This window comes from Schistocerca gregaria, chromosome 9 (assembly GCF_023897955.1).
Source record: "Schistocerca gregaria isolate iqSchGreg1 chromosome 9, iqSchGreg1.2, whole genome shotgun sequence".
NCBI lineage: Eukaryota > Metazoa > Arthropoda > Insecta > Orthoptera > Acrididae > Schistocerca > Schistocerca gregaria.
In genome coordinates this window covers 185094698-185122028 of record NC_064928.1, presented here as the reverse complement: position 1 = coordinate 185122028, position 27331 = coordinate 185094698, and the positions used below count along the sequence as shown (strand labels likewise).

The 27331-nt window shown below is 41.0% G+C and overlaps 1 protein-coding gene across 5 annotated transcripts in view; it reads right to left on the bottom strand.

The window, feature by feature from the left end:
* Nucleotides 1-5246: 5246 nt before the first annotated feature.
* LOC126291772 (1-phosphatidylinositol 4,5-bisphosphate phosphodiesterase) overlaps nt 5247-27331 on the bottom strand; it is a 372603-nt gene continuing 350518 nt past the window's right edge. For all 5 annotated transcript variants that reach the window (XM_049985456.1, XM_049985457.1, XM_049985459.1 and 2 more), the window contains 4 exons: nt 25460-25592; nt 23610-23680; nt 19506-19752; nt 5247-7598 (listed from right to left, as the gene is read on the bottom strand). In XM_049985456.1, coding sequence (XP_049841413.1) covers nt 7530-7598; nt 19506-19752; nt 23610-23680; nt 25460-25592 — 520 coding nt within the window. In that variant the 3' untranslated portion in view covers nt 5247-7529. The remainder of the gene's footprint in view (nt 7599-19505; nt 19753-23609; nt 23681-25459; nt 25593-27331) is intronic.

Sequence of the window (27331 nt, the reverse complement as noted above, 5' to 3'; positions counted from 1 at the left end):
TTAGCGGAGGTTGAGGCCTGGCGGATATCGAGAAGAGAGGATATACTGAAGGGCGAGTTCCCATCTCCGGAGTTCGGATAGGTTGGTGTTGGTGGGAAGTATCCAGATAACTCGGACGGTGTAACACTGTGCCAAGATGTGCTGGCCGTGCATCAAGGCATGTTTAGCCACAGGGTGATCCTCATTACCAACAAACACTGTCTGCCTGTGTCCATTCATGCGAATGGACAGTTTGTTGCTGGTCATTCCCACATAGAAAGCGTCACAGTGCAGGCAGGTCAGTTGGTAAATCACGTGGGTGCTTTCACACGTGGCTCTCCCTTTGATCGTGTACACCTTCCGGGTTACAGGACTGGAGTAGGTGGTGGTGGGAGGGTGCATAGGACAGGTTTTACACCGGGGGCGGTTGCAAGGGTAGGAGCCAGAGGGTAGGGAAGGTGGTTTGGGGATTTCATAGGGATGAACCAAGAGGTTACGAAGGTTAGGTGGACGGCGGAAAGACACTCTTGGTGGAGTGGGGAGGATTTCATGAAGGATGGATCTCATTTCGGGGCAGGATTTTAGGAAGTCGTATCCCTGCTGGAGAGCCACATTCAAGATCTGATCCAGTCCCGGGAAGTATTCTGTCACAAGTGGGGCACTTTTGGGGTTCTTCTGTGAGAGGTTCTGGGTTTGAGGGGATGAGGAAGTGGCTCTGGTTATCTACTTCTGTACCAGGTTGGGAGGGTAGTTGCGGGATGCGAAAGCTGTTTTCAGGTTGTTGGTGTAATGGTCGAGGGATTCAGGACTGGAGCAGATTCGTTTGCCACGAAGGCCTAGGCTGTAGGGAAGGGACCGTTTGATATGGAATGGGTGGCAGCTGTCATAATGGAGGTACTGTTGCTTGTTGGTGGGTTTGATGTGGACGGATGTGTGCAGCTGGCCATTGGACAGATGGAGGTCAACGTCTAGGAAAGTGGCATGTGATTTGGAGTAGGACCAGGTGAATCTGATGGAACCAAAGGAGTTGAGGTTGGAGAGGAAATTCTGGAGTTGTTCTTCACTTTGAGTCCAGATCATGAAGATGTCATCAACAAAACTGTACCAAACTTTGGGTTGGCAGGCTTGGGTAACCAAGAAGGCTTCCTCTAAGCGACCCATAAATAGGTTGGCATACGAGGGGGCCATCCTGGTACCCATGGCTGTTCCCTTTAATTGTTGGTATGTCTGGCCTTCAAAAGTGAAGAAGTTGTGGGTCAGGATGAAGCTGGCTAAGGTGACGAGGAAAGGGGTTTTAGGTAGGGTGGCAGGTGATCGGTGAGAAAGGAAGTGCTCCATTGCAGCGAGGCCCTGGACGTGCGGGATATTCGTGTATAGGGAAGTGGCATCAATGGTTACAAGGATGGTTTCCGGGGGTAACAGACTGGGTACGGATTCCAGGCGTTCGAGAAAGTGGTTGGTGTCTTTGATGAAGGATGGGAGACTGCATGTAATGGGTTGAAGGTGTTGATCTACGTAGGCAGAGATACGTTCTGTGGTTGTGTGTGTGTGTGTGTGTGTGTGTGTGTGTGTGTGTGTGTGTGTGTGTGCGCGCGAGTGTACACCTGTCCTTTTTTTCCCCTAAGGGAAGTCTTTCCGCTCCCGGGATTGGAATGACTCCTTACCCTCTCCCTTAAAACCCACATCCTTTCGTCTTTCCCTCTCCTTCCTGAAGAAGCAACCATCGGTTGCGAAAGCTAGTAATTCTGTGTGTGTGTTTGTGTGTTTTGTTCATGTGCCTGTCTGCCGGCGCTTTCCCGCTTGGTAAATCTTTGACTAATAACTGACAATGATGAACATAGTAGCACCAACATTTTATTGGCGGTCACCTATAGTTTTAGTTTACACAACTCTTCTTTCATGAGGTCTACTTTTTTTTTCTTTCTTTCTTTCTTTTGATCAGTGAAGGTATTTTAAATCTGTCTTCTGACTTCACGGAAATGTGTATTTTTGTCACCAAATGTGATTTGTTTTATTGAAATAAAATTACAACAGTAGTCTTCATGCTTCCTCCATATAAAAACAATTCATTAAAAAGATGTTGATGTTAGTACTGAAGATTTTTGTTCCTTTAGGAGAGAAATACAGAAGTCCTTGCATTCTTTGGTCAACTTACGTCTTTACTTACCCTTGAGATCTCAAAATTTGTCAGGGAAAAATGCTACAACTTGTCTGGAAATCAGGGAAATATCATGGAATTTTGCTTGGGGAAACTTGTGGCAACCCTGAATTTGTACCACTCCTGGAGTCAGCTCTCATCTGTGGGGTATGAGGAATATTTCCTCTGTGCAGCTTATGGAAAGCTTCAGATGGGACAAGTCCATCGTAATTTCCATAGCCAGGGACGTTAATCCCCTACAGAGGTATGACAAACTTCTCAATAATGCTCAGAATGAATAGCCTTCCAAGAATTAAGGTTTCTTAGTAATAGTAAGTACAAAAATTTTAGCACAGCTGCCACATTCTGAATCTGTTACACATAAGGCACTTAACTGCTAACCCCTCAGTTTGATTCTCACTAGCAGTAATATTGTTTTTTACTTTCAGTTGACTTCTATACTTATTATCAAATGGAAATGTTAACAACAAATAGTGAATCATAATCTTTTTAACAAACTACAGTATTTTTTTGTTTTTAAATAGTAATTCCACCAAGAGCAGTCACAGTAAAATACAATTTGTATGAAAATGTGAAGCATCAAACAGAAAATGCAATTTTTATTTTCTATAGATTTATCAGTGTTATTGATATAACAGACTGACAAGTCAAAACATTATGATCACATGCTTCAGAGCCTGTTGACCAACCTTTCGCACATTATACATCAGCAGTTGCACACATCTTGGAATTGACAAGCCTTCAGTAGGTTTCGGAAGGTACTTGGCAGCATGCATCGATGGCGAGGGTCTCAGTTCTATTGTGGGCGTGTATGTCTGGATGTTTCATTTGTGTGTGTGTGTGTGTGCGCGCTGTGGGGGAGAGGTGCTCGTGCTTGCACACTTGTGTGTGTACTCTTGCTAGAAAAAGAGCAAGAATGCAAACTACTGGCCACTGTTTTCTGTTATGTGTATTCTGTGCAAAAGGCTCCAGTTGTCTATAAGTAAGTGGTCACCTTTCCCTTTTACACATGTTTCCAATTTTTCCTTTACCATACAACATCCAGAAAGTCATGAAGGTGCAGTATATCTTGACTCTTGAGTAGGTTCTGACGCAGTAGTACGTTGACACTTACCGACTAATGTATGACCGTACTGAACAGAATTTTTGCCAGGCCAAGCATTTCTCGATACAGAGGACGCAAGCTATTATCTCAGATGGAAGGTCGTCAGCAGAAGTAGAGCTATCTTCAGATGCACCTCAGAGAAGTGTATATATTAATGGCTTAGCATGTAATATTGATAGTTACCTCAGACATTTCTGTAAATGATGCAGTTATCTATAATGGAATGCTACCTGGAAAAAGCTGCACAAACTTTCAGTCAGATCTCAATAAGATTTCAGATTGGTGTAAAATTTGGGTATTCAATGTACATGTTCAGAAATTTAAAACTGCACACTTCACAAAATAAAAAATGTAGTATCCTTCGACTACAATTTCAACAAGATACAACTGGAATCAGTCAGCTCATACAGATACGTGCTTGTAACAAAATGTAGGGATACAAAATGCAACAATCATACAGGCTCATTTGTGAGCGAGGCATCTGGACACTGGCAGGATAATGGGAAAATGCAGCTCGTCTACAAAGGAGATCTGTGCCTCTCATCTAAGAATACTGCTAACGGGCGTTAGGATCATACTAAATACAACTAAGGGGTGGTAGTGAACATATACAGAGAAGGGTGACCCGAATGGTAACCAGTCTGCCTAACATGCAGGAGAGTGTCACAGTAGTGTCAAAAAACCTTGATGAAAGTACACTATACCCCACATGAAGGGACATATTTTCTATGTTAAGTGACAAGAAACTTTCCCATGCAACTGTAGAACTTACCAGTTCTTTGGAAGGTAAAGGTTTTATACACTAGCAAAGAGCTTCCTGGCACTTCAGGAAATGAAACCCAGCAAAAAACAACGAATCTTTGATGCGTGGCAACATGTACACTCTACATTTTTTGTATTACGAAGCTATAAATATGAATTCAGTCAAATAGAAAATGGTAGCTTCCAAAGCACTGAAATGGAGATTGCGATACACTCTAGTCAACCAATCATATCTCATTTCATGTCATTTTGCCACCTAACACCAACAGATATTCCAAGTGTAGGACATGTGATGTAGTCAGCCAATAGCAACATGACTGTTAAGTAGTGTGAAGACATGAATAGAAATAGTTAATGGTTTAAATTAATAGACATACAGTACAGCTACAAGAAAAGCTAAGCTTTCACACTTAATACTGGTCCTTTTTAGTGTGTGTTATCCTTTAACATATATCAAACACAAATGTGCCAGTAAAACTTTAAATAATGACATAAATGGCTAGTACTCAATGTGTGATGCTCACACATACTATAATTCATCTTGGGTGAAAGCAAATTTGATTTGAAAGTAACATTTCTCAAGCCACCATTAGCAACATTTTTCCATGGCCTGTTAAAAATGTAAACAGTCATTACGTCACATTCATTGAAAGCAGTTTGTTGTTACAAAGTATTGCACAGACTTCATCCTAAAGCCTTTGATGCATTATGCTGTCAGTACACACTAGTAAGTGCTCTGTGTTCTGTTGTTGTAAATAGCACCTTCTATCCGCTACTAAAATTTTATTTTTGTGTTATTCTGTGGTTTATGTTTTATTGCTGCAAATGCTGTAGCAGGCTAAAGTAAAATTCTTTGTTAGAGTATCAGTTCTTATCTGTCAAAATGATACAAATGTAACTAAAAAATGAAAGAATGAAAAATTTCCAGAATTCTTAAAAATTCCTGAATTTTTCCCAGATGAAAAAATTCCCACATCTTTCCCAGATTTCCCAGCCCTCCCATGGTGTATACATCCTGTACAAAAGCCTAATTATGATGTTTCAAGAAGCAGTATTGCGTTAAAAAAAATAGAGTGCTACTCTGCATATTGCTGCCTTACAGACAGTGGAGATGAGAAAGGACCAATACAGCACACATGGAGGCCCTGAAGGTATCAGCTATACAGCAATGTTGCTTCTTCATTATTTTTCTTTTCTTTTCTTTTAACACTATTCAAGTTTTTAACCATTAAACTTAGTAAATTATTTTATAATATTGGACTATTCCTTTATTTATTCATAGTAGTTACTGGCAACTATAAAGAGATATTTTGATTACATGTGGATTACTGTGTCATCACTAGTACATCAGTTGCAATCATCAACAAATTTGTATATTTGATCTTACTTTCTGCTAGTAATCAATAACAAAGATAACCTGCTGCTGTTTATCTTTTGAGCAATGTGGGCAACTGAAGGACAAGTGTCACTTTATTTGCTACTGTACACTGATGTTCCAGTTTGCAGTAAAGTGAAACATTTCCACAGAAGATTATTAACTCCATTCTAACATTTTGTTTCACACTTCTGCAGAGAAAATAAAATTTCTACCAACTGTCACTCGATTTGCACACAGATATTATATCTTTACAAACTTAACAACAATTAAGTGATTACATTATGAACATGCTTCACAAATTTCTGTCCAATCTAGGTAAAACAGTGATGACACTAACACCAACAAAATCATCCCACTAGAAGCGAGGTATCAAATAGTCAAATAACAGTAGCGTATCTTTACTTTGCTCGTAGTCAAATAAAGCAATCAGAACCAAGCGTGCAACATTTACTGTAGAAATAATTTATAAGACTAACTTATTCTGATAATATAAATATTAAAAGGCAAACAGAGAGACTAGATTCTATAGATTTTATGTCATCAAAGGGAGGTGGAGGAGGGGGGGGGGGGGGGAGTATGAGAAATTTTCTTCTGTGATACAGATATCTCCTTAATACACTGTGGAAATGCATGGTCTTAGATGTAAATGGCAAGATGACACCACAAACTATTTTCAAGGAATTAACATCTTTAAAATTATCATGTGTAAATGGAATGCTTTCAAGGAAATTATACTTTTAATCACATAAATATGATGAAAATAAATTAGCATTTGGCATATCTATATAGAACAAATACATTTTTTACACCTATGAAACATCATTCACCAATATGAGCAATTTGGTGAAAACCATACAGTTTCACCATTCTTGTACATATATTTTCACTTCCTATGTGTATTACTGACTAGAATAGATATGACACAACAAACAAATCACATTCAACTCATAAATCCAGTGTACGGACATTCAAAAACACAACAAAAAATTGTACGTGAACACAGGTGTTTCAAAAAGCACTTACATCACACCAACTGCAATATTTCAATGGACTGTGAGTGTAATTGTCATTTCTGGTTTTCTTTTCAGTCACACATTTGATTTTGCTTCAAAATTTGTCCACTCAAATCAGTTCCTTAGAATGCTTTACCAATTCTCATCTCATCATTCAGAGACGAAACACATTTTAATGGATCATTGTTTATCATATTCTAACGGATAACAGTTTTAGGGTCCCAATGAGTCTGCAAATTCAAAATCTCAAAATGTACATCTACTTTGATTGTTGATTTTTTTTAATGGCAAAGAGAAAGTGTTTCTTCCCTGAAAATTCACATGAACCCATGAGAAATTTTCCATTCAGTGACTTTTTTTCTGTTTGAATTAAATGCACAGCAGAGGAAGATCCTAAATGCTTCATCAAACAGTAACTTATTTCAAATACACTCACAATTGCAGTTAGTATACTGCACAGAATTATTTTTTGCAGTTTTCTCCATTCTACCCACTGCATCCACACCGCACAGTGGGTAGTAAACCAATGTCTGCAAGTATCACAAAGAACTGGTCCCGGCAATAATTTTTATTTATTCTTTCCTCATATTAAAATATAAGAGCCCATTCACGAGCAGAAACATCAACTCCCCTCATTCAAACTTTGACTGCCGCAGGCACAAATACTTCAACTATGTGAGCCTGCTGTATCTGTCTGTTACATTCTATGGCACTTGCTTTGGTTTGTTTTCTGTTATATGTAGGCATGAACCTACATCAATATATCTTACCTAAAGGGGAGAGAGAGAGAGAGAGAGAGAGAGAGAGAGAGAGAGAGAGAGAGAGAGAGAGAGAGACAAGTCCTCCAGTTATTTTACAAGAAAACAGTTACACAATCTTTGGAAAGCCACATTCTCTCTCAAGTTGGCAAAATTAGTGTGCAGCAGGGCAAACTCTGCGGCTCAAGAATATGCCCGCTGTGGGAATAAATGCTACAACAGTGGCACAGGAAGACAGACTTTTACAGGAAACGGATGTAGGTTCGGAGAGAGGACGGGGCGACATAATTCGACGTTGACTCCTCCGCACCTGTCCGGGTCGGCGTATTGGCAAGAAGTATGGCACAGCACATATGCTGCAAAATTTGACAGTGGCTTATGCAAAAAATTCCATCTTCGGTGCAAGCTCGTATTCGATCTCCTCGTTTTTGTACATTTCGATGAGCTGAAAAAAAATTCAAAAATAAAACTTCAGTTGTGGAAGGAGCAGGAATAATCAGTACACATAAATCTTAAATTAATTCCAATTCATGTCACTAAGTACTCCGTTAATTACTTGCCACAGAAATGGTTCCCAGTTGGACACCATCGAAAAATCCCCCAGAATATTTTACTGGTGCAACAGACTGAAATCTTTAGGTGCAACACACACTGAGGTGACAAAAATCATGGGGTGGTGGTATGTACATATACAGGTGGCACTAGTATCGCTTACACGAGATAGAAAACAGTGCATCACCGGAGCTGTCATTTTACTCACGCGATTGATGTGAAAAGATACCCAAAGTGATTAGGTTGCATGACGGAAATTAACAGACTTTGAACTTAGAACAGTTGTCGGACCTAGACGTATGGGACATTCCATTTCAGAAATTGTTAGAGAATTCAACTTTCTAAGATGCACAGTGTTAAGAGTGTGCTGAGAATACCACAATTTCAGTCACTACCTTTGACCACCGACAACACAGTGCCCAACAGTCTTCACTTAACGACCGAGAGCAGCGCATTTTCGTAGACTTGCAAGTGCTAAAAGAGAAGCAACAATGTGTTAAATAACCACAGAAATCAATCATAAGGAAACTGCAATGACATTTTGTGTTAATTGGCTATGGCAGCAGACAACCGATGTGAGTGCATTTGCTATCAGTGCAACATTGCCGGGCCTGTTATCGTTTCAGTGGGACTCTAGACAACTAGAAAAGCAATGCCTGGTCTGATGAGTCCTGATTTCAGTTGACAAGAACTGATGGTAGTGTTTGAGTGTGGCACAGACTCCACAAAGCTATGAACTTGAGTTGTTAACAAGGCACTATGCAGCCTGGTGGTGGCTCCATCTACATCTACACCTATATTCTGTAAACCACTGTGAAGTGCATGACAGAGAGTTAAGTCCCATTGTACCAGTAATTAGGGCTTCTTCCTGTTCCATTCATGTATGGAGCACAGGAAGAATGATGGAGTGAATGCATCTGTGTGTGTGCAGTAATTATTCTACTCTTACTCTCACAATCCCTATGTGAGATATACGTAGGGGGTTGTTGTATATTTCTACAATAATCATTTAAAGCTGGTTCTTGAAACTTTGTAAACAGACATCTGTCTTCAAGATGTCTTCAGTTCAGTTCCTTCAGTATCACTCTCCCACAGATTAAAGAAAACTGTGACCATTTGTGCTGCTCTTCTCTGTGTGCATTCAAAATTCCCTATTAGTCCTGTCTCACCAATAAACTGAGGTCTACCACCTGCTTTACTATCATTCCATTTCAGATCCCTTCAAAGTGTTACAACGGGCATTTGTATCAGTTGGCCGATTCCAATAGTGACTCACTGATATTATAGTTATAGGATACTACATGTATTTTTGTTTTGTGAAGTTTATTTACATTTCTGAACATTTAGAGCTAGTTGCCAGTCTCTCCACCACCTTGAAATCTTATCAATATTTATGCACCTTCTCTCAGATAGACATCATCATCTGCAAAATGCCTGATTTCACTATTAATATTGTATAAAGGTAATTAATATACAACATGAACAGCAAGGGTCCCAGTACACTCCCCTGGGGCACACTCGAAGTTACCTCAACATCTGACGACGGCTCACCATCCAAGATAACATGCTGTGTTCTCCATCCCAAAAGTACAAAGTCCAGTCACAAATTTCACTTGATATCCCGAATGATCGTACTTTTGACAATAACCATAGGTGCAGTACTAAGTCAAATCCTTTTTAGAAATCAAGAGACAGTACATCTAACTGGGTGGCTTGACCCAAAGCTTTGAGCATGTCATGTGAGAAAACTGCGAGTTGGGTTTCACACGATTGATGTTTGCAAAATCCATACTGGTTGGCATTGAGGTGGTCATTGTCTGAGATACCTCAGCATGTTTGAGGTTGGAATATGTACCAAGATTCTATAACAAATTGATGTCAGGGGTACTGAACGGTAGTTTAGTGGGTCACTTCTACTACCCTTATTCTAGGCGGTTGTGACCTACACTTTTTCCAAGAAATGGGCATGGTTTTTTGTTCAATGGATCAACAATAGATTATACTTAGAAGAGGGGTTAACTCAGCCACAAATTCAGTATCGAATCTGATAAGGATTCCATTGGGCCCTGGAACTTTGTTCAGTTTTAACTATTTCAGCTGTTTCTCTACAACACTGACACTAATACTTATTTCATTCTCCTGGCTTCCTTTGTAAAGAAAAATTTGAAAATGGAGTTCAGCATTTCAACTTTTGCTTTGCTACCCTCAATTTCAATTCCTGTCTGATTCACTAGGGACTGGACAGTAACTTTAGAGCCACTAACAGCCTTTACATATGACTAGAATTTTTTTGGGTTCTGTGAAAGACCACTTGACAATATTCAGCTACTGTAGTCACGCATTGCTCTCTTGGCAGCTATATGTGTTTTATTCAGCATCTCTCTATGTATAGCCCTACTCTTCGTTTTACATCTGTTATGCAGTAATCTCTGTTTCTTTATAAGTTTCATTTCAGTGACTGTATACCATGGAGGTTCGCACTAATTATGAACTGTTCTACTGGGTACATATCTATACGGCGTGTGGTCAACCATTCTTTTAAACTTGAGCCAGATTTCCTCCATATGCTCCTGACCCATGCTGAAAGTTTCACATTCCTCACAGAGATGTTTTAGTTGTTCCTTGTACTTTGGCAATCATTGTATGCCACAACTGCATCACGGTCACTGATACTAGTTTGATGTGGACATCCTCAAAGACATCAGGTCTATTTGTTGACTTATTATGCCCACCACTAACAAAACTGTAATTTTCTCAATTAATTATAGGGTGATTAAAGCCTCCACTGATGATTACAGTGTAACTGTTACTTCTGTTTCCTACAGCTTTTGTTATATGAATTGGATGGAGAGTCACCTAATTTAAAATAAAAGAATTAAAAAAAAAAAACTCTGTGTGCACCCCACACACAGTCAGCTACCTGTGTAGCACCCTCTGATGTGTAGTGCGCAGCTGACCTAGGGGTACCGTACAGGTCTCACCCCTGTGGTGCAGGTCCAGGAAGTTGCAGCCTAGCTTGTCACAGAACCTTCGAAGTCTCTGGTTCAGTCCTTCCACTCGACTCAGAGCCAAAGGGCCACAATCAGTTCTGGGAACATGCAAATAGCGAGCATTGTTGAAACTCCATGTGCAACGCTGATCCTCTCAATCTTCTCTACCAGTCACAGAAATGACCCAAGAACGACCTCAGAGCCCAGACAACAGGCATCATTTGGTCCAACACGTGCCATAATCTGCGGTTGGTTGCATCCTGTTCCCTCAATGGCTGCTAGAATTGCCTCTTCAACATGTTGAATGAGGCCCCCAGGCATACACAGAGTGCACCTGATGTCCTTTCCTATCCTTTGCTGCCATTTCCCTAAGGGTTACCATCATTCGCCGTACATTTGAACTGCCAACGAATAGACCCTTAACTTTTGCATTTGCTTCCTCCTGACACCGGATAAAACAGGTTTCCCCAAAACAGGTGAAGTGAGCCCCTCTGGCTCAGCTCCAGTTTTGGTGAAAGCCAGCACCTCAGACTTGTTGGTTAGGGTGATCAGTACAACACACCGAGTTCTTCCTGCTCCCCATCCATCCAATACACGATGCCTAGATCTACCACTGACACGCTACTTGCTGTCAAGTAGGCTGTGTTTTCATGGAATGGACTGGGTCCTTAGGATGTTTGGCTACTTGGACCACTTTTATACATTCATGGATGTCACATTCCCAAACAACAATGGAATTTTCATAAATGACAACACACCACATCAGAGGGCCACGACCATTCGCAATTAGTCTAGAGAACATTCTGGGTTGTTGTTGTTGTTGTTGTTGTCTTCAGTCCTGAGACTGGTTTGATGCAGCTCTCCATGCTACTCTATCCTGTGCAAGCTGCTTCATCTCCCAGTATCTACTGCAACCTACATCCTTCTGAATCTGCTTAGTGTACTCATCTCTCGGTCTCCCTCTACGATTTTTACCCTCCACGCTGCCCTCCAATGCTAAATTTGTGATCCCTTGATGCCTCAAAACATGTCCTACTAACCGATCCCTTCTTCTAGTCAAGTTGTGCCACAAACTTCTCTTCTCCCCAATCCTATTCAATACCTCCTCATTAGTTACGTGATCTATCCACCTTATCTTCAGTATTCTTCTGTAGCACCACATTTTGAAAGCTTCTATTCTCTTCTTGTCCAAACTAGTAATCGTCCATGTTTCACTTCCATACATGGCTACACTCCAAACAAATACTTTCAGAAACGACTTCCTGATACATAAATCTATATTCGATGTTAACAAATTTATCTTCTTCAGAAACGCTTTCCTTGCCATTGCCAGTCTACATTTTATATCCTCTCTACTTCGACCATCATCAGTTATTTTACTTCCTAAATAGCAAAACTCCTTTACTACTTTAAGTGTCTCATTTCCTAATCTAATTCCCTCAGCATCACCCGATTTAATTTGACTACATTCCATTATCCTCGTTTTGCTTTTGTTAATGTTCATCTTATATCCTCCTTTCAAGACACTGTCCATTCCGTTCAACTGCTCTTCCAAGTCCTTTGCCGTCTCTGACAGAATTACAATGTCATCGGCGAACCTCAAAGTTTTTACTTCGTCTCCATGAATTTTAATACCTACTCCAAATTTTTCTTTTGTTTGCTTTACTGCTTGCTCAATATACAGATTGAATAACATCGGGGAGAGGCTACAACCCTGTCTCACTCCTTTCCCAACCACTGCTTCCCTTTCATGCCCCTCGACTCTTATTACTGCCATCTGGTTTCTGTACAAATTATAAATAGTCTTTCGCTCCCTGTATTTTACCCCTGCCACCTTAAGAATTTGAAAAAGAGTATTCCAGTCAACATTGTCAAAAGCTTTCTCTAAGTCTACAAATGCTAGAAACGTAGGTTTGCCTTTTCTTAATCTTTCTTCTAAGATAAGTCGTAAGGTCAGTATTGCCTCACGTGTTCCAACATTTCGACGGAATCCAAACTGATCCTCCCCGAGGTCTGCATCTACCAGTTTTTCCATTCGTCTGTAAAGAATTCGCGTTAGTATTTTGCAGCCGTGGCTTATTAAACTGATAGTTCGGTAATTTTCACATCTGTCAGCACCTGCTTTCTTTGGGATTGGAATTATTATATTCTTCTTGAAGTCTGAGGGTATTTCGCCTGTCTCATACATCTTGCTCACCAGCTGGTAGAGTTTTGTCATGACTGGCTCTCCCAAGGCCGTCAGTAGTTCTAATGGAATGTTGTCTACTCCGGGGGCCTTGTTTCGACTCAGGGTAATTCAACTGAATGATTTGGCCACCCAGATCACCCGACATGAATCGCATTGATCATTTATGGGACGTAATCTAGAGGTGAATTCCTGCCCAAAATCCTACACTGGCAAAACTTTTGCAACTATCGATAGCTATAAGGGCAGCATGGCTCAATATTTTTGCAAGGGACTTCCAACGACTTCTTGTGTCCGTGCCACATTGAGATGCTGCACTACTCCAGGTAAAAGGAGATCCAACACGCTATTAGGAGGAATCCCATAACTTTTGTCACCTCAATGTTCACACAGCTGAGCTACGACTGCACAACACGAACTTCAAAGGTGCCAGTATTCTCCCACAAACATCTCTGTACCGGGATAACACTCCAATTTTGTGAATAGCGACAAATTTGCGACTTAGCACAGCAGAGGTGCAGCCCTAGAAATAATGAAGTAACGCTGACCACAGAGAAAACTGTCGGTCATCCGAGAGTTAACACACTGGTGGCAACTCAAATACCTGAGCACAGTGGCAAGCACGAACACCGTGCCAGCAGAGACATGTATTCCAGGATTTCATTTCAGATAGAAGCACTGGGGCAGCCCAAGAGGGACAAATGTCTCTGCTCACACACGTCAGGTTGCCTTCCGACAGGTGATGTGGTGGGCCTCCCTTCTGCCAATTGGGAATGTTCAGCTAACACTCACCGAATTTGGCACCTCCGTGCCTTCCGGTTAGCCAACAAGGAAGAGGGCTAGGTTATGATCCCATGTATCACACCCTGCAGCCATTCACCATGGTAGGCCCTTATTTGCAAGTTATTTATGAAAAAAATATTTCAGAATTCTGTGTGATGCTCAATAGCATTTAAATGGTAGTAGCAGATTTACTAGTAGCATGGTTTAATGGACAGGGTAAGGGCTTGACATGCTGAAGGTTGTGGGTTTGATTCTAATCAGGTACTCTTAAGATGATTGAAAAGGAATTTAGGCTACATTATAAATGTGACTCTTCAAAAAATGTTCAAATGTGTGTGAAATCTTATGGGACTTAACTGCTAAGGTCATCAGTCCCTAAGCATACACACTACTTAAGCTAAATTACCCTAAGGACAAACACACACACATCATGCCCCAGGGAGGACTTGAACCTCCGCCGGGACCAGCCACAAAGTCCATGACTGCAGCGCCTTAGATCGCTCGGCTAATCCCACACGGCTGCGACTCTTCAATCTTTCCCAGCAGATGTGTATTAAATAGTCTTCACAGGTTTGCCGCTGGATCATGTTGTGCAAATTGCACAATATTTCCTCGGAGCAACTGTCGGACATCTTCAGGTGGTTCAATCTAGCTGGTGGCTAGGAATGACTGACCTAGCCACCAGCAAGGTTGAACCACCTGAAGATGTTGGACAGTTGCTCCAGGGAAAATTTATGGAATTTGCACAACATGATCTGGCGACAAACCCATGAAAACTATTTACTAAATAACAAATGTTTGTGCGACAGTTACAATATAAAAATGCAATTTTTTTGAGAAAAATATGTTTTTGAGACTACTGGATAATGAATAGATTATTTCATCTTTTGTTTTTTAACTGATAGCTTGGCATTTTCAAATATTTAAATATTTCAATAGATAAATATAATTAATTCACAAAAAATCTGAACGGAAAAAGAATGATATAAAGAAAAATGAGAACAAGCGAAGAAATTCATAAACCAATTAACTGAATAAAAATAATGGTCAAAGTAATTTCAATAAAGATTTAAAAATAAAATAATTTAAGGGGTTCTGACAAGATTCAAACCCGCAACTTATTGCATGTGAAAGCCTTACCCCAGCCATTGCACTGCACTGCACAACCAATCTACAAAATTCTTCTCATTTAACAATATTGAGTGTCACATAAAATTCCAAATTTTTTTCATCCATTACTTGCAAGTGGGGGCCCACCAGGGTGAATGGCTGCAACATAGCTGGGATCTTAACCTACATCACCGTATAGACGATTTCAGAAAGTCGATCCCACCACTGGAGACCTCTCCGTGTTAGACTAACACAAATGTTGGGTTGCAGTTATAGCTCCGCAGTGTGTTTGTCACATCTGAATATGTCAGTCAATTGAGCAGGTGAAATGCTGTGAGGATGTCACGGGGGAATATGAAGTTTCATCCTAGAAACATTTCTATGGATTTCAAGTTCTCTTTTCCGTGACAGTTGATTTCAGTGATAGTTCACATGCTTAACAACACATCAGAATTCACAACTGGTCCCCTCTTTTATCTGGCAATTGTAAAAATGTTTCATCTACATTCAATCAAGTCTGCAAAACACTCAGGCAATAAATGTGTGAAAATTTTAGGTGGAAAAACTGTATAAATTTTGCACATGGGAAAAATCAGTGGTACACTTTATCAGCTACGCCATCTATATAAAAATAGCCAGCAGACAAATTGCAAAAGTAATGGTACAGAACAATTTTCCCATTGCTAAGGCATGGAACAGAAATGAGTGATTGAAATGCAGAACAGAAAGCAGCTTCTACAAAAATGTTGTAAGCTGTAAAGTTCATATTACAAAGACACCCATCACAATACTTTTGCTCAAAAGAAGTATTGCATAGCACAAATGCAATCAATTGAGAGAAGTTACATTACTATATGTGAAACTTTGTGCTTAAAAATAATGGTTTCAGAAATAAATGGGAGGTCTGTGAATGCTGAAGAATACGATACAACCCGTTGGCTTTGAAAAATGTCACAAGCTACAACAGATGATGCATTGCAAAGACATAGACAAATGTTGCAAAATGAAAGAATGTAGTACTGAGGAAACAGATAATATACATATATCAATATCATAATTATATATATATATATAACTTTTTTTGCAGTAGAAAGTCCTAGCATCCTATTCTTAAGCTGATCTATACAGGTCAGCTGAAAGATACTATACTTGTTATAGTGGGGAGAAAACACTGACAAAGGTAACACTGGCATGAAATACCTCAATTGACATGGGGCCTATATACACTATGTGATCAAAATTATCCGGATGCCTGGCTGAAAATGGCTTACAAGTGTGTGGCGCCCTCCATTGGTAATGTTGGAATTCAATATGGTGCTCGCCCACCCTTGGCCTTGATGACAGCTTCCATTCTCACATGCAAACATTCAATCAGGTCCTGGAAGGTTTCCTGGGGAATGGCAGCCCATTCTTCACGGAGTGCTGAACTGAGAAGGGGTATCAATGTCAGTCGGTGAGGCCTGGCACGAAGTCGGAATTCCAAAACATCCCAACGGTGTTCTATCGAATTCAGGTTAGAACTCTCTACAGGCAAGTCCATTACAGAGATGTTACTGTCATGTCACCACTTCACCATAGGCCATGCATTATGAACAGAAGCTCAGTCTTGTTGAAAGATGCAATCGCCATTCATGAATTGCTCTTCAACAGTGGGAAGCAAAAAGGTCCTTAAAACTTCAATTTAGGCATGTGCTGTGATAGTGTCATCCAAAACAACAAGGGCTGCAAGACCCCTCCATGAAAAACACAACCAAACCATAACACCACCGCCAGTGAATTTTACTGTTGGCACTACACACACTGGCAGATGACATCCACCTGGAATTCGCCATACCCACACCCTGCCATCGGATCGCCACATTCTGTACCGTGATTTGTCACTCCCCACAATGTTTTTCCACTGTTCAATTGTCCAATATTTACGCTCCTTACACCAAGCGAGGCATCATTTGGCATTTACCAGTGTTATTTGTGGCTCGAGTGTGAAATCCAAGTTCTCTCACCTCCCGCCTAACTGCCATAGTACTTGCAATGGATCCTGTGCAGTTTGGAATTCCTGTGTGATGCTCTGGACAGATGTCTGCCTATTTCATATTACAATCCTCTTCAACTGTTGGTGGTCTCTGTCAGTCAACAGATGAGGTTGGCCTGTACACTTTTGTGCTGCATGTGTCCCTTCACGTTTCCACTTCACTTTCACATTGGAAACAGTTGACCTAGGGATGTTTAAGAGTGGAAATCTCGTGTACAGACATGACACAAGTGACACCCACTCACCTAACCACGTTCGAAGTCCGTGAGTTCTGTGGGGTGCCCCATTCTGCTCGGTCATGATGTCTAATGACTTCTGAAGACACTAAAATGGAATACCTGGCAGTAGGTGGCAGCACAATGCACCTAATATGAAAAATGTGTGTTTTTTGGGGTGTCTGGATACTTTTGATCATATAGTGTAGGTTGTATCCCATACTTTGGTTAACCTCCTACTAACTGAAGCACTTGCTACAAATTTTATGTATGTTGGTTTTTTCAACTTTACTAGCTACAAATTTTATGTATGTTGGTTTTTTCAATTTCACTAGTACTAGAATCATCTGAAGAAAAGAATAGTAGTACTAGCAATGACAAAAAAAGTGACAAACATAAAATTTGTATTATGTATATCACCTGAAGAATATGATACAATCTTTGTAGTCAAGTGGGACACAAGATGTCTACAGCGTACGAGTCAACTGCAAAGGAAACAGCAGTTGGAATGACTCACTATCAGATAAAGGTATAATTCAAAATGTGTAAATAAATGATTTAAAATTACCACAAAATACAAAAAGCCCACACAATATCAATCTCTTATTAAAACATCCATTTTCCACAAAAAAATAATGGCTTTGTGGCAGTGAATGGTGCCCCTGCCCGTCCCAGTACAGACCACACAACGGGGGAAGTGTTTTCCCCCAAGTTGGTAGCCTGGTCCTCTTCCCAGATTGTAGCCAGGAAAGGAAAGGCCGGAGTGTCATAAGAAGTAGCATTCAATGATCTGTTACCACTCAGATGGCTGCAGGAGGGGGGGGGGGGGGGGGGGCATTTTTTGGAGCTCGATATGCTTCACACGCAAAGCATCTGCCCTGTTACCACCCATTCAGATCAGGGGCTCTCCCCATTGGCATTACTCAGCCACAGCAAGGGCCATCTGGCACTGCGGCCATTGCCAGGAGTTCCTATCCTCCGGAATGACAAGCAACCACTCCTAGGCATACACGGGGAGGTAACAGCTCTGGTATCAGAAGTGTGATCACTGTGCTGTCAGGGGGCTCAGCTGCCACCACATGGACTGGCTACACGTGCTGGTGACCTAGCAGTATGGATGGGGCTACAGCAGGGAAGGAGGGGGCGAGAGGAATCCACACTGTAGATGCTGGGGGAAGTTGTTCTCCAAATGGTTCACATTACAGAGAGAAAATTTGGAAGTGGAGGTCAAACTACAAAGGGGGAACAAAAAAGTCAAAAAAGAAAGGATGACAGAAAATGCAAGGGGTACAAAATCGAAAGGAATACCGGAAGCCAGGTGGACAGCCAGGTTGACGTAAGTAAGAACACTTAGAAAGGGGAAGGAGGTGGCAGACAGTAAGCAGCGATAACAGGGGCACAGGAAGGAAGAATGGGCTGAAATAGCTCGGGGCCCCATGTGCACCACACACAAATTCATGAAAGAACTGTGATCCCCCTGTGGAGAGCTAAAAAACTAATCTTGAATGATCATTAAATTTTCATTGGTTTTACCCATCAAAAAGTTTGGGAACCACTGTTCTAGGAACTGTCAGTGTCTGTGTCGAAATACGTATACCTTATTTTACAGAAGGCTGACTCTCTCAGCAAGTGTTGTTTGTATTGCTGTTACGCAGACTGCATGTAACAGCCAGTCATTATTTTCATGTTTTCCTCCCATATGCCACTTGTAAGAAAGCTAAGCAGTAGGCATATGTGAACAACCAATAAGTTAGAGGTGTACAGGTGTAACTGATCTTTTTTTTAACAGTATTTGTTTCCATGCCTCCTCCTATTGAGGTAAAATTAATTACAGCCTATTCATTGCATTTGCTTCTTTACACTGGCACAAGAATTGATATCAGCCAGTAGCAAATACAGGTAGCATTTGCAGTCATGGGTGAAATCATGTTGCTATTTTGAAGAAGATTGAAGCCATTACTGGGCTCCCGGAGAATGTCATCCTTGGAGCTAATTTTGCTGACAGTACAGATGGCCTGAGGCATGAGTTGTGCTGGGAGGAGTGGGTGAGAGAATCAAATAGGAGCTAGGGGATTAAGGAGGAGTGGGGGGGGGGGGGGGGGGCAGGAGCAGCACAGGTCATGCCCCGCAGCAGACTTTTATCTATGTAATTCAGAGAAGCTGTTGTATACTAAGGGGAAAGACCCAGAGGCCAGCAAAGCAGCCACCAAAGTGAGAAACGTGACACGTGTGCTCTGCCACTGGAGGTGTGGAGAAGGGGGAGGGGGGTGGTGTATGTTCACTGTGCTCTCGGCCACAGTTTGGGTGGACAACTTTTGTAAGAGACTGGATATGGCCACAGTTCTGGTTGACACTTATGTAAGAGACTGGAGATGTTACAGCAGAACTAGTGTGTGACACTCATATGACACCGAGCTGAGCTACAACAGTCTGTTTAACTCTGCAGCCCATGACGGTACTTCCACATTTTTCAGATAGTACTCACATTCTGCAGTTCTGTCTGGACATCCTCAGCTTGCTTTTTATGCTTCACATTCAGCTTCTCACGTTCCTTATCCTGCTTCATCTTAGCCATTCGCCTCTCATCCATGAATTTCTTCGTGTTGTTCTGCTTCTTCTCTCGTAGTCTGCGGTCTTTCTCCCCTTTAGTCTTCAGAGTCTTGTCATTGGCAACTTCCTTCATCGTTTCCACCGAGATCTTTGCCTGACGAGAATTCATCTCCTTCATTTCCCTGCAAACCAAAAGGGAGCAACGACACCCGTAAACACTGTTGCAGATCTGAAACTAATAGGTGACAAAGTAAGTCTGGAAAAAGAAATCATTAGCTTATATCATAAACAAAAACTTATTTTACAACAGAAAACTGAATTGTGACAGCCAAGAAAGATGAAGGGAGGGAGAGGGAGAGGGAGAGGGAGAGGGAGAGGGAGAGGGAGAGGGAGAGGGAGAGGGAGAGGGAGAGGGAGAGGGAGAGGGAGAGGGAGAGGGAGAGGGAGAGGGAGAGGGAGAGGGAGAGGGAGAGGGAGAGGGAGAGGGAGAGGGAGAGGGAGAGGGAGAGGGAGAGGGAGAGGGAGAGGGAGGGGGAGAGGGAGGGGGAGGGGGAGGGGGAGAGGGAGAGGGAGGGGGAGGGGGAGGGGGAGGAGAGAGGGAGAGGGAGAGGGAGGAGAGAGGGAGAGGGAGGAGAGGGAGAGGGAGGAGAGGGAGAGGGAGGAGAGGGAGAGGGAAGCAAAGAAAGAAAGGTGTACTGTCATTACGAGGTTACGACTAAGAACATTAACTGTAGTTGAATTAGAACTGACTAAATTGTGCCCGGAATGAATTTTCAATTTTGCAGTGGAGTATGCACCGATATGAAACTTCCTGACAGACAAACTGTGTGCTGGACCAAGACTTGAGCTCAGGATGTTTGCCTATCATAGGCAAAGGTCTACTAACTGAGCTACCTGACGATCATCAACCCATACCTACAGCTTTACTTCCACCAGTACCCCATCTCCTACCTTCCAAACATCGCAGACTTTCTCTTAAGAAACTTGGGAGGACTAGTACTCCTGAAAGACAGGATACTGTGGAGACATGGCTTAACCACAGCTGGGGGATATTTCCAGAATGAATTTTGTACTTTGCAGTGGAATGTGTGCAGATACAAAGCTTCCTGACAGATTAAAAATGTAAGCCAGACTGGACTCGAAAGTATGGAAAGTAGGTGACGAGATACTGGTGGAAGTAAAGCTATGAGGAGGCGTTGTGAGTTGTGTTGAGGTAGTTCAGTTGGTAGAGCACTTACCTGCAAAAGGCAAAGGTCCAGAGTTTGAATCTCAGTCTGGCACACAGTCTTAATCTGCCAGGAAGCAACTAAACTATGTTTCATCTGTGTGAAATCGGAAGGTTCTCAGTCTTCAAGGCATTTGTTAGGGCCGGCTAACCATGCACTACAAAAATGAAATTGCATATCTCTGCCAAACCACCAGGGAACAGGAGATCACTGCCTTAAGTAGAGCTTTCACACCATTATGATCAGAGCTCAAGAGTTGTTCCAGCTACACAACAGAAAGCTGGGAGGGTGCAGCGTGGGGAGTTCCAAACAGCCTGCCTCCGTAGTCTCAGGGCAGCATCACCACCTACTATCCCACTTGTGGTATGGCAAGGTGGTGCTTCTGTTTCACTTTAGATACAAATTAAACTATGCACTGTTTTTGGTTCCACTATACTAGGCTTAAGTGAGTTTTGCTTACTTTTCATTAATTCTCCATAAGTTAGTACATTGCCAGTTAATTCTTCATTCCTAAACAATCACTTTAGACTAAATGAATTTTGGCACAAGCCCCAAGATGCCAGATACATACAAACATTGATTCCACCACACATCATTAAAATCTCCAGAATTATTCTAGTATCTCTGAATGCAGCAAAGAAATTTGTTGTCGACAGAACTGTTAATCTGTGTTGTGTGAATCCAAATCTTCAGAAGAATATTGGGGAAGTAATTTTAAATAAGTTTTTACTACACACTTTCATCCAAGACCTACAAAGTTGTTATATAACTAATATGAGGCCTCCATCCCTTGGTCCCTCATTATTACAGTAACCTCTGTGTTAGCATTTTAAACAATCATGTAGACTACGCATTCTTCTGCCCATGGCTTCAGGACCGTACACATGAGCTATAAACAGCTCACTTTCAGTCCTCTGCCACTTCCAAACACTGCCGCACATCAGAGCTCCACTTCGATACACAGTAAACCTTCCCAATTTCGAAATCTTAATGATTCAGACTGGTATTTTAACGTGGAGCAAAAGACCACCTTACTGCACCAGAATTCATTCATGCAGAGGTCATTTACTGTAAAATGTGCACTGCACCACCTCCCTTCCCATTTACTTCACCCATGGCTGATAACGAGTAATGGACGTGATATTGTCGGACAGGAGCCTGCAACAAACTCAGAGCATGCTCGGTTTGTTTGCAGAAGCCCACGTGACGAGCTGCATCAAATTCTATTTGTGTGATCATATAGTAAAATATGGTGACCGAGATAAGTGTTGGGAGTAAATAGAATTATTATTATTACGTTTGGAAGACACTGGGAATGGATATACTGGCACAACATGGACATTAGGTACTGAACCATGTCTAATACTGCGGACCATAGCACTGTGGCAGCAAATAACCAGCAAAGTAGGTGCCATTCTACAGTAAATGTAAAATATCAATTTCACTGCTGAATACAACAATGTGAGTGTGCAGTAGAGCATATGATAAGCCTGTTTCATTACATTGTAACTTTAGTTTGTTTAATTCTATTGTTCATTGCTGTAATAGTACATCAGGTGCTTTTAAACTGAATGCACTCATGAGTCACAACATAATGACTAATAGGGTACTGTTAACATGACAAGGTCAACTACATAATAGTTACGAAAAAGATAATTAAGATTTCACAAGTTGGCAACTTGCACTGAGTTGCGCAAATATGTGGTGGGGAAGTGAGCACATAGTAACGTGAGGAATATGCGAGCTCTTGACCTCTACTGGGAGGAACTATTAATTACACTTTAGTAAGCAACTGCCATCTGCTGGCAGAAAGCCGAACGAATTACAAGTTCAGGGGTAGTGACTGCAGCATGGTAGCAAAATGTGAGCTGGCGGGCAAAATGTGAGCTTGTAAATTGTTTCTTATGTAAATATCATATGAGCAAATAGCTGTATTAGTGCTTGAATATGTTGAAAGAGTAGGTATACTGGTTATGAAATTAACTAAATGGAAAAATGTATTTGACAAGCTTGGCTTCAAGTAAAGTTAGTGCATTATAAGGGGAACCCTGCCATTCAATGGACATTAGGTGCTGCTGCGCATATTTTAGTGTGAAGATACACTTACTGTATGGACACAATAATGAGAACAGTGATGTGAAACAGTGTTGCTAGACAGTGAATTTTAGAGAGCAAATGCTGATGTGCCTAGGTGAACACGATTATTAATGCTACGAGTAAGCATCCACCTTTCAGAAAAACTGATAATATTGGGTTCATCCTTAACTAATGGTGCAGATTCCACACCATTATGCAACACGAATAATGCATGGCTTCTACGTAAAACTTTATCGTAATTTCAATATTTATCAGTATTTCCTGCAATATCATTCTGCGTATTAGAAGTTTTACGTTTGGTGTTATCACGAGTGACTTACAAAACTTATTTGGGTGTGAAAACTGCTGAGGTTTCTCCCATTCTTCAGTCATCTTAAAGTGACTATTCAAGATTTAATTCGTTTAGTTCGTTAAATCATTATCATTTATAAATTACAGTGTGAGAGCTAAGTGTTAGTAACAATACTGTTCAGTCCTGAAGTCTGGTGTTTAATAGCAAATAAAAGGGCAGGTCCATCACATACTGCACAGAACATACTATTTCATTAATAGGTCCACCTCAGTAACTGTGTTATTTTAATAAACATGTTCCTAAAAACATTGCAGTAATAAGAAATTTTGAGTGGATTGTGTTAACACCACTGTAAAGTCCCTCACTTCTCCTTTCCAAGTGATTTGTAAGGCTACAGTGAGATGAAGCAGAAAATAGTAATTACCTTTCGTGTTTCATTTCCAATTGCTTTATTTGCATCGCCTGTACGGTCTCCATGAGTTTCTTCAGGATCTCCTGAAACATACAATAAAACCCAGTGATGAAAGCTCAAAAACAAATGAGTGCATTGATAATATTCTTGGATGCAATTATGAATGTTAATATGCTTGAAAATGATTGATAATTGTACATTTTGAGACTCTACTATTGACTCCAACTCACAGAAAGAGTCGCATGTGAATCCAACTGTTGTATTTCCAGTCAAACTTACTGTCCTGCCAAGTTCAATGTGTGAAGCTAACAGTGCAGAGAAAGTGGGGCATCTTTCAATTGAATACTTTGGTTCTATGCACTTGCAGCATTAAACCTTGACACACAAGCTGTTGTTGGAAGTATTTAAATACAAATCACTATTTGATTGATTGGTCACATATTAACTGTCTCATTTTTATGATCACTGTCATTCATCCGTCTGTCCGCCCTTGAGTCCGACTGTTAAGATCCTTTTTCTCAGGAATGGATACAGGTATCAAGCTGAAATTTATATCACATACTAAGACTTATGGTCCCTCAGGATGTAAAAAATTGATACTGATTTTTATACATAAACTATATGTGCGGATATATGTATGTGTGTGTGTGTGTGAGAGAGAGAGAGTGTACACCTGTCCTTTTTTCCCCATAAGGTAAGTCTTTCCGCTCCCGGGATTGGAATGACTCCTTACCCTCTCCCTTAAAACCCACACCTTTCATCTTTCCCTATCCTTCCCTCTTTCCTGAAGAAGCAGCCGTCAGTTGCGAAAGCTAAAAATTCTGTGTGTGTGTTTTATTTATTGTGCCTGTCTACTGGCGCTTTCCCACTTGGTAAGTCTTGGAATCTTTGTTTTTAATATAAACTATATATTCCACATTTAAATAATTTTGCATATATTTTATCACCAAAACACCATTTTTTATAATATAATTTTATTTTTCATACGCATCCATTTAGCAATGTCAATCTCGAACCACAAAAATTAGTAATCACAATCATTAACTTACAGTCAAAACCACTTTACAGCGAAACTAATATTTTGCTTTAGTTTTCAAGTAAAGAAAATTTCATTTTTAATTTTTCTAGCTTCTTATCAATAATTTAACTGACAATTGTACAAAGACAGGAAGAGCTGATAGTTTTTATATTGTCAAAATTTGCAATGTTTGTTATTAATTATTAGGTGCATAAATCTTTATGCAAATAATTATTTCCAGAAAATAGTTTGTAAATTATACCTAAAAAGTAACTTCAGTTAAGGCAACTTATATACCAGTGTTCAGATCTGGGTATTCAGTGGTCAAAAGTCACAGGGAGGCACAGGGTGTGCAGCAACATCAGCCATCAGCTGACACACACACACACACACACACACACACACACACGCACACACACACACACGCACACACACACACCTACATTTCCATACAGCCCTGGGACAAGTAAGTTCCTGATGCCACACATCCAAAACTAACCCACAGCAGACTATCAGCCACCTCCTATCTGTGCTCCAAATGCTCGCACTCACCACCATGCAGCTGTCTACATGTTGGAAACACTGTCTCTGTGATACCACAAATCCACCTCAGACCCTGTTTGTGTAACCGCCAGTATGTTATCACCCACATGCTTCACACCAACTATCGTCGTCCTTTCCAACTGATGCTGCAGTGCCCACACAGGCCTGTCTGTAATGGGCAGCACAGATACTGTCTCTCTCTCTTGCTATGACAATTGCAATAACAACACTGAGCTGTCATACGCAGCTACTCAGTCTCCCAGACAGGGGCCTACACAGACAATGGGTGATTGCTAGTTACCTGCTGATCCTGAAGGTGTGTCCTCAGCATCTCCCACTCTTCTTTTCGGTGCCGCTCCACCATCTCTGACCACTGCGATGTCTGCTCGGCTACGACCTTTCGAACTTGCGGATCTGATGCGAGTTCATTTTTACTGCAAACACAAAATACAAATATTATGTGATGTAGTCCTTTTTTTCCTTGCAATATATGTCACATAAAATTTAAGTTTGGAGAAGTCATTTTGGATAGATCTCTAGAAAATGATCACGCACTCTATTACCTCTACATCTACTTAGCTTTAACAGTAAGGATAAATGAATGGTGTATATATAAGGGCACGATATGCATGAAATTTCAATTATGCAGCTGACAACCTGTGTCAATATCATACCACATACATAGAATGTGCCCGATTTCTCATGTAAAATGACGTACTGAGCTGTAACAAGTCACTTTCAGTAAGTGGCAAGTTACTCTATGTCTACCTAACCGACAAACAATGCTTGTGACATTTGAAAGTATTTTCATCAGTTAAGAGATGAGTTTATAAATGACTTCTGTTCATAAGTTTATTTTTATTTCTGTATGTTTGCAAAGAACAAATCGGTCGGCTGTGTGGGACCCTCTATATGAACTACGTAATACATAACCATCATAGTCAATGAAATTTTCTGGACTGTTGACAGCCTTGTCAGTACACAAAATTGTCAATTGTTGCCACCACTATTGTAAGTGGCCTTCCTCATGGCTTTGTGCTGAAATTACTGCTGCATGAGAGAGAATTTTAAGATCTTATATAGTAACAGAGGAAGCTGATTATGGGTACTTGAGGATAAGAGAAGGAGTGTTAGGCATTATTCATTGGTCTTTATATTATTCCTTGCCACTGATGGATAAAGACACACTTGATTAGTGTTTACATTATTTCTTGCCACTGATAGAAACAGGCAAATTAGAAATTGGCAGCAGCTGTGTCATGGCACTGTTTACCTGTTGCCAGGTGCGGGCTGTGGCGTGCTTATTATCTGTGTATGTACGACCACCAGTCCCCAACACACCTGTGTGACTTGCTCTGAGCATGCTGTCCTCCCGTAGTGTTGTCACTGCTGGCACCCAGAACGGTAGAAGCCTACACCTGTCCTCTCCGTTCAAGATCACGGGTCGCTTCTCTGTTTCTATTGCCTTTCTAATCTTCCTCCTCAATGTAAATGGCTGTTTCACCAGTATGCGAGCTTCAGAGAATATTATCCATTTATCACATTCATCCCACTGTTCCGCCACTGCTGACCTGCAGGGTTGACCCAGATGCTCTGCAATTGATATGCCAATTGGCTGCCCCTGCTGAGACCAGTCCAGTCCAGACTCCTGTGGTGTTCAGCTTGTCGACGGCAGCTTTCGTTGAGCCTACAACATCTTTTATTTTGTTATTGCTCCAATCGATTGCCTCGATGGTAGCTCAGCAAAGGTCAGGACACAAATTGCAGAGCATGAAAGATATATCCATCTGGGAAAACACACCAGGTCAGGAGTGGCAGTTTCCACCTGTTTCCACCAATGGCAAGAAATAGTGTAAAAACCAATTAAAGAATGTATTTATCCACCAATGACAAACAATAATATAAAAAATCAATAAAGAATGCCTAACACCCTTCCCCCTATCCTCGGAAGGCCATTTGCAACAATTTTATGCATTAATGATGGGGTCAACAGCCTAGAAGAATTTTATTGAGAAAGACAGTGGCTCTGGAAGCCTACGCTTACATAAAACTCATAAAAAGGCAATTACGGTCTCTAATAAAATTTAAAATTTTCACGGGAATAAAATAAAATAAAAGTAAATTTACTGAAGCTATTCTGACGTACTGCCACATTTAACAGTTAACATTAAAA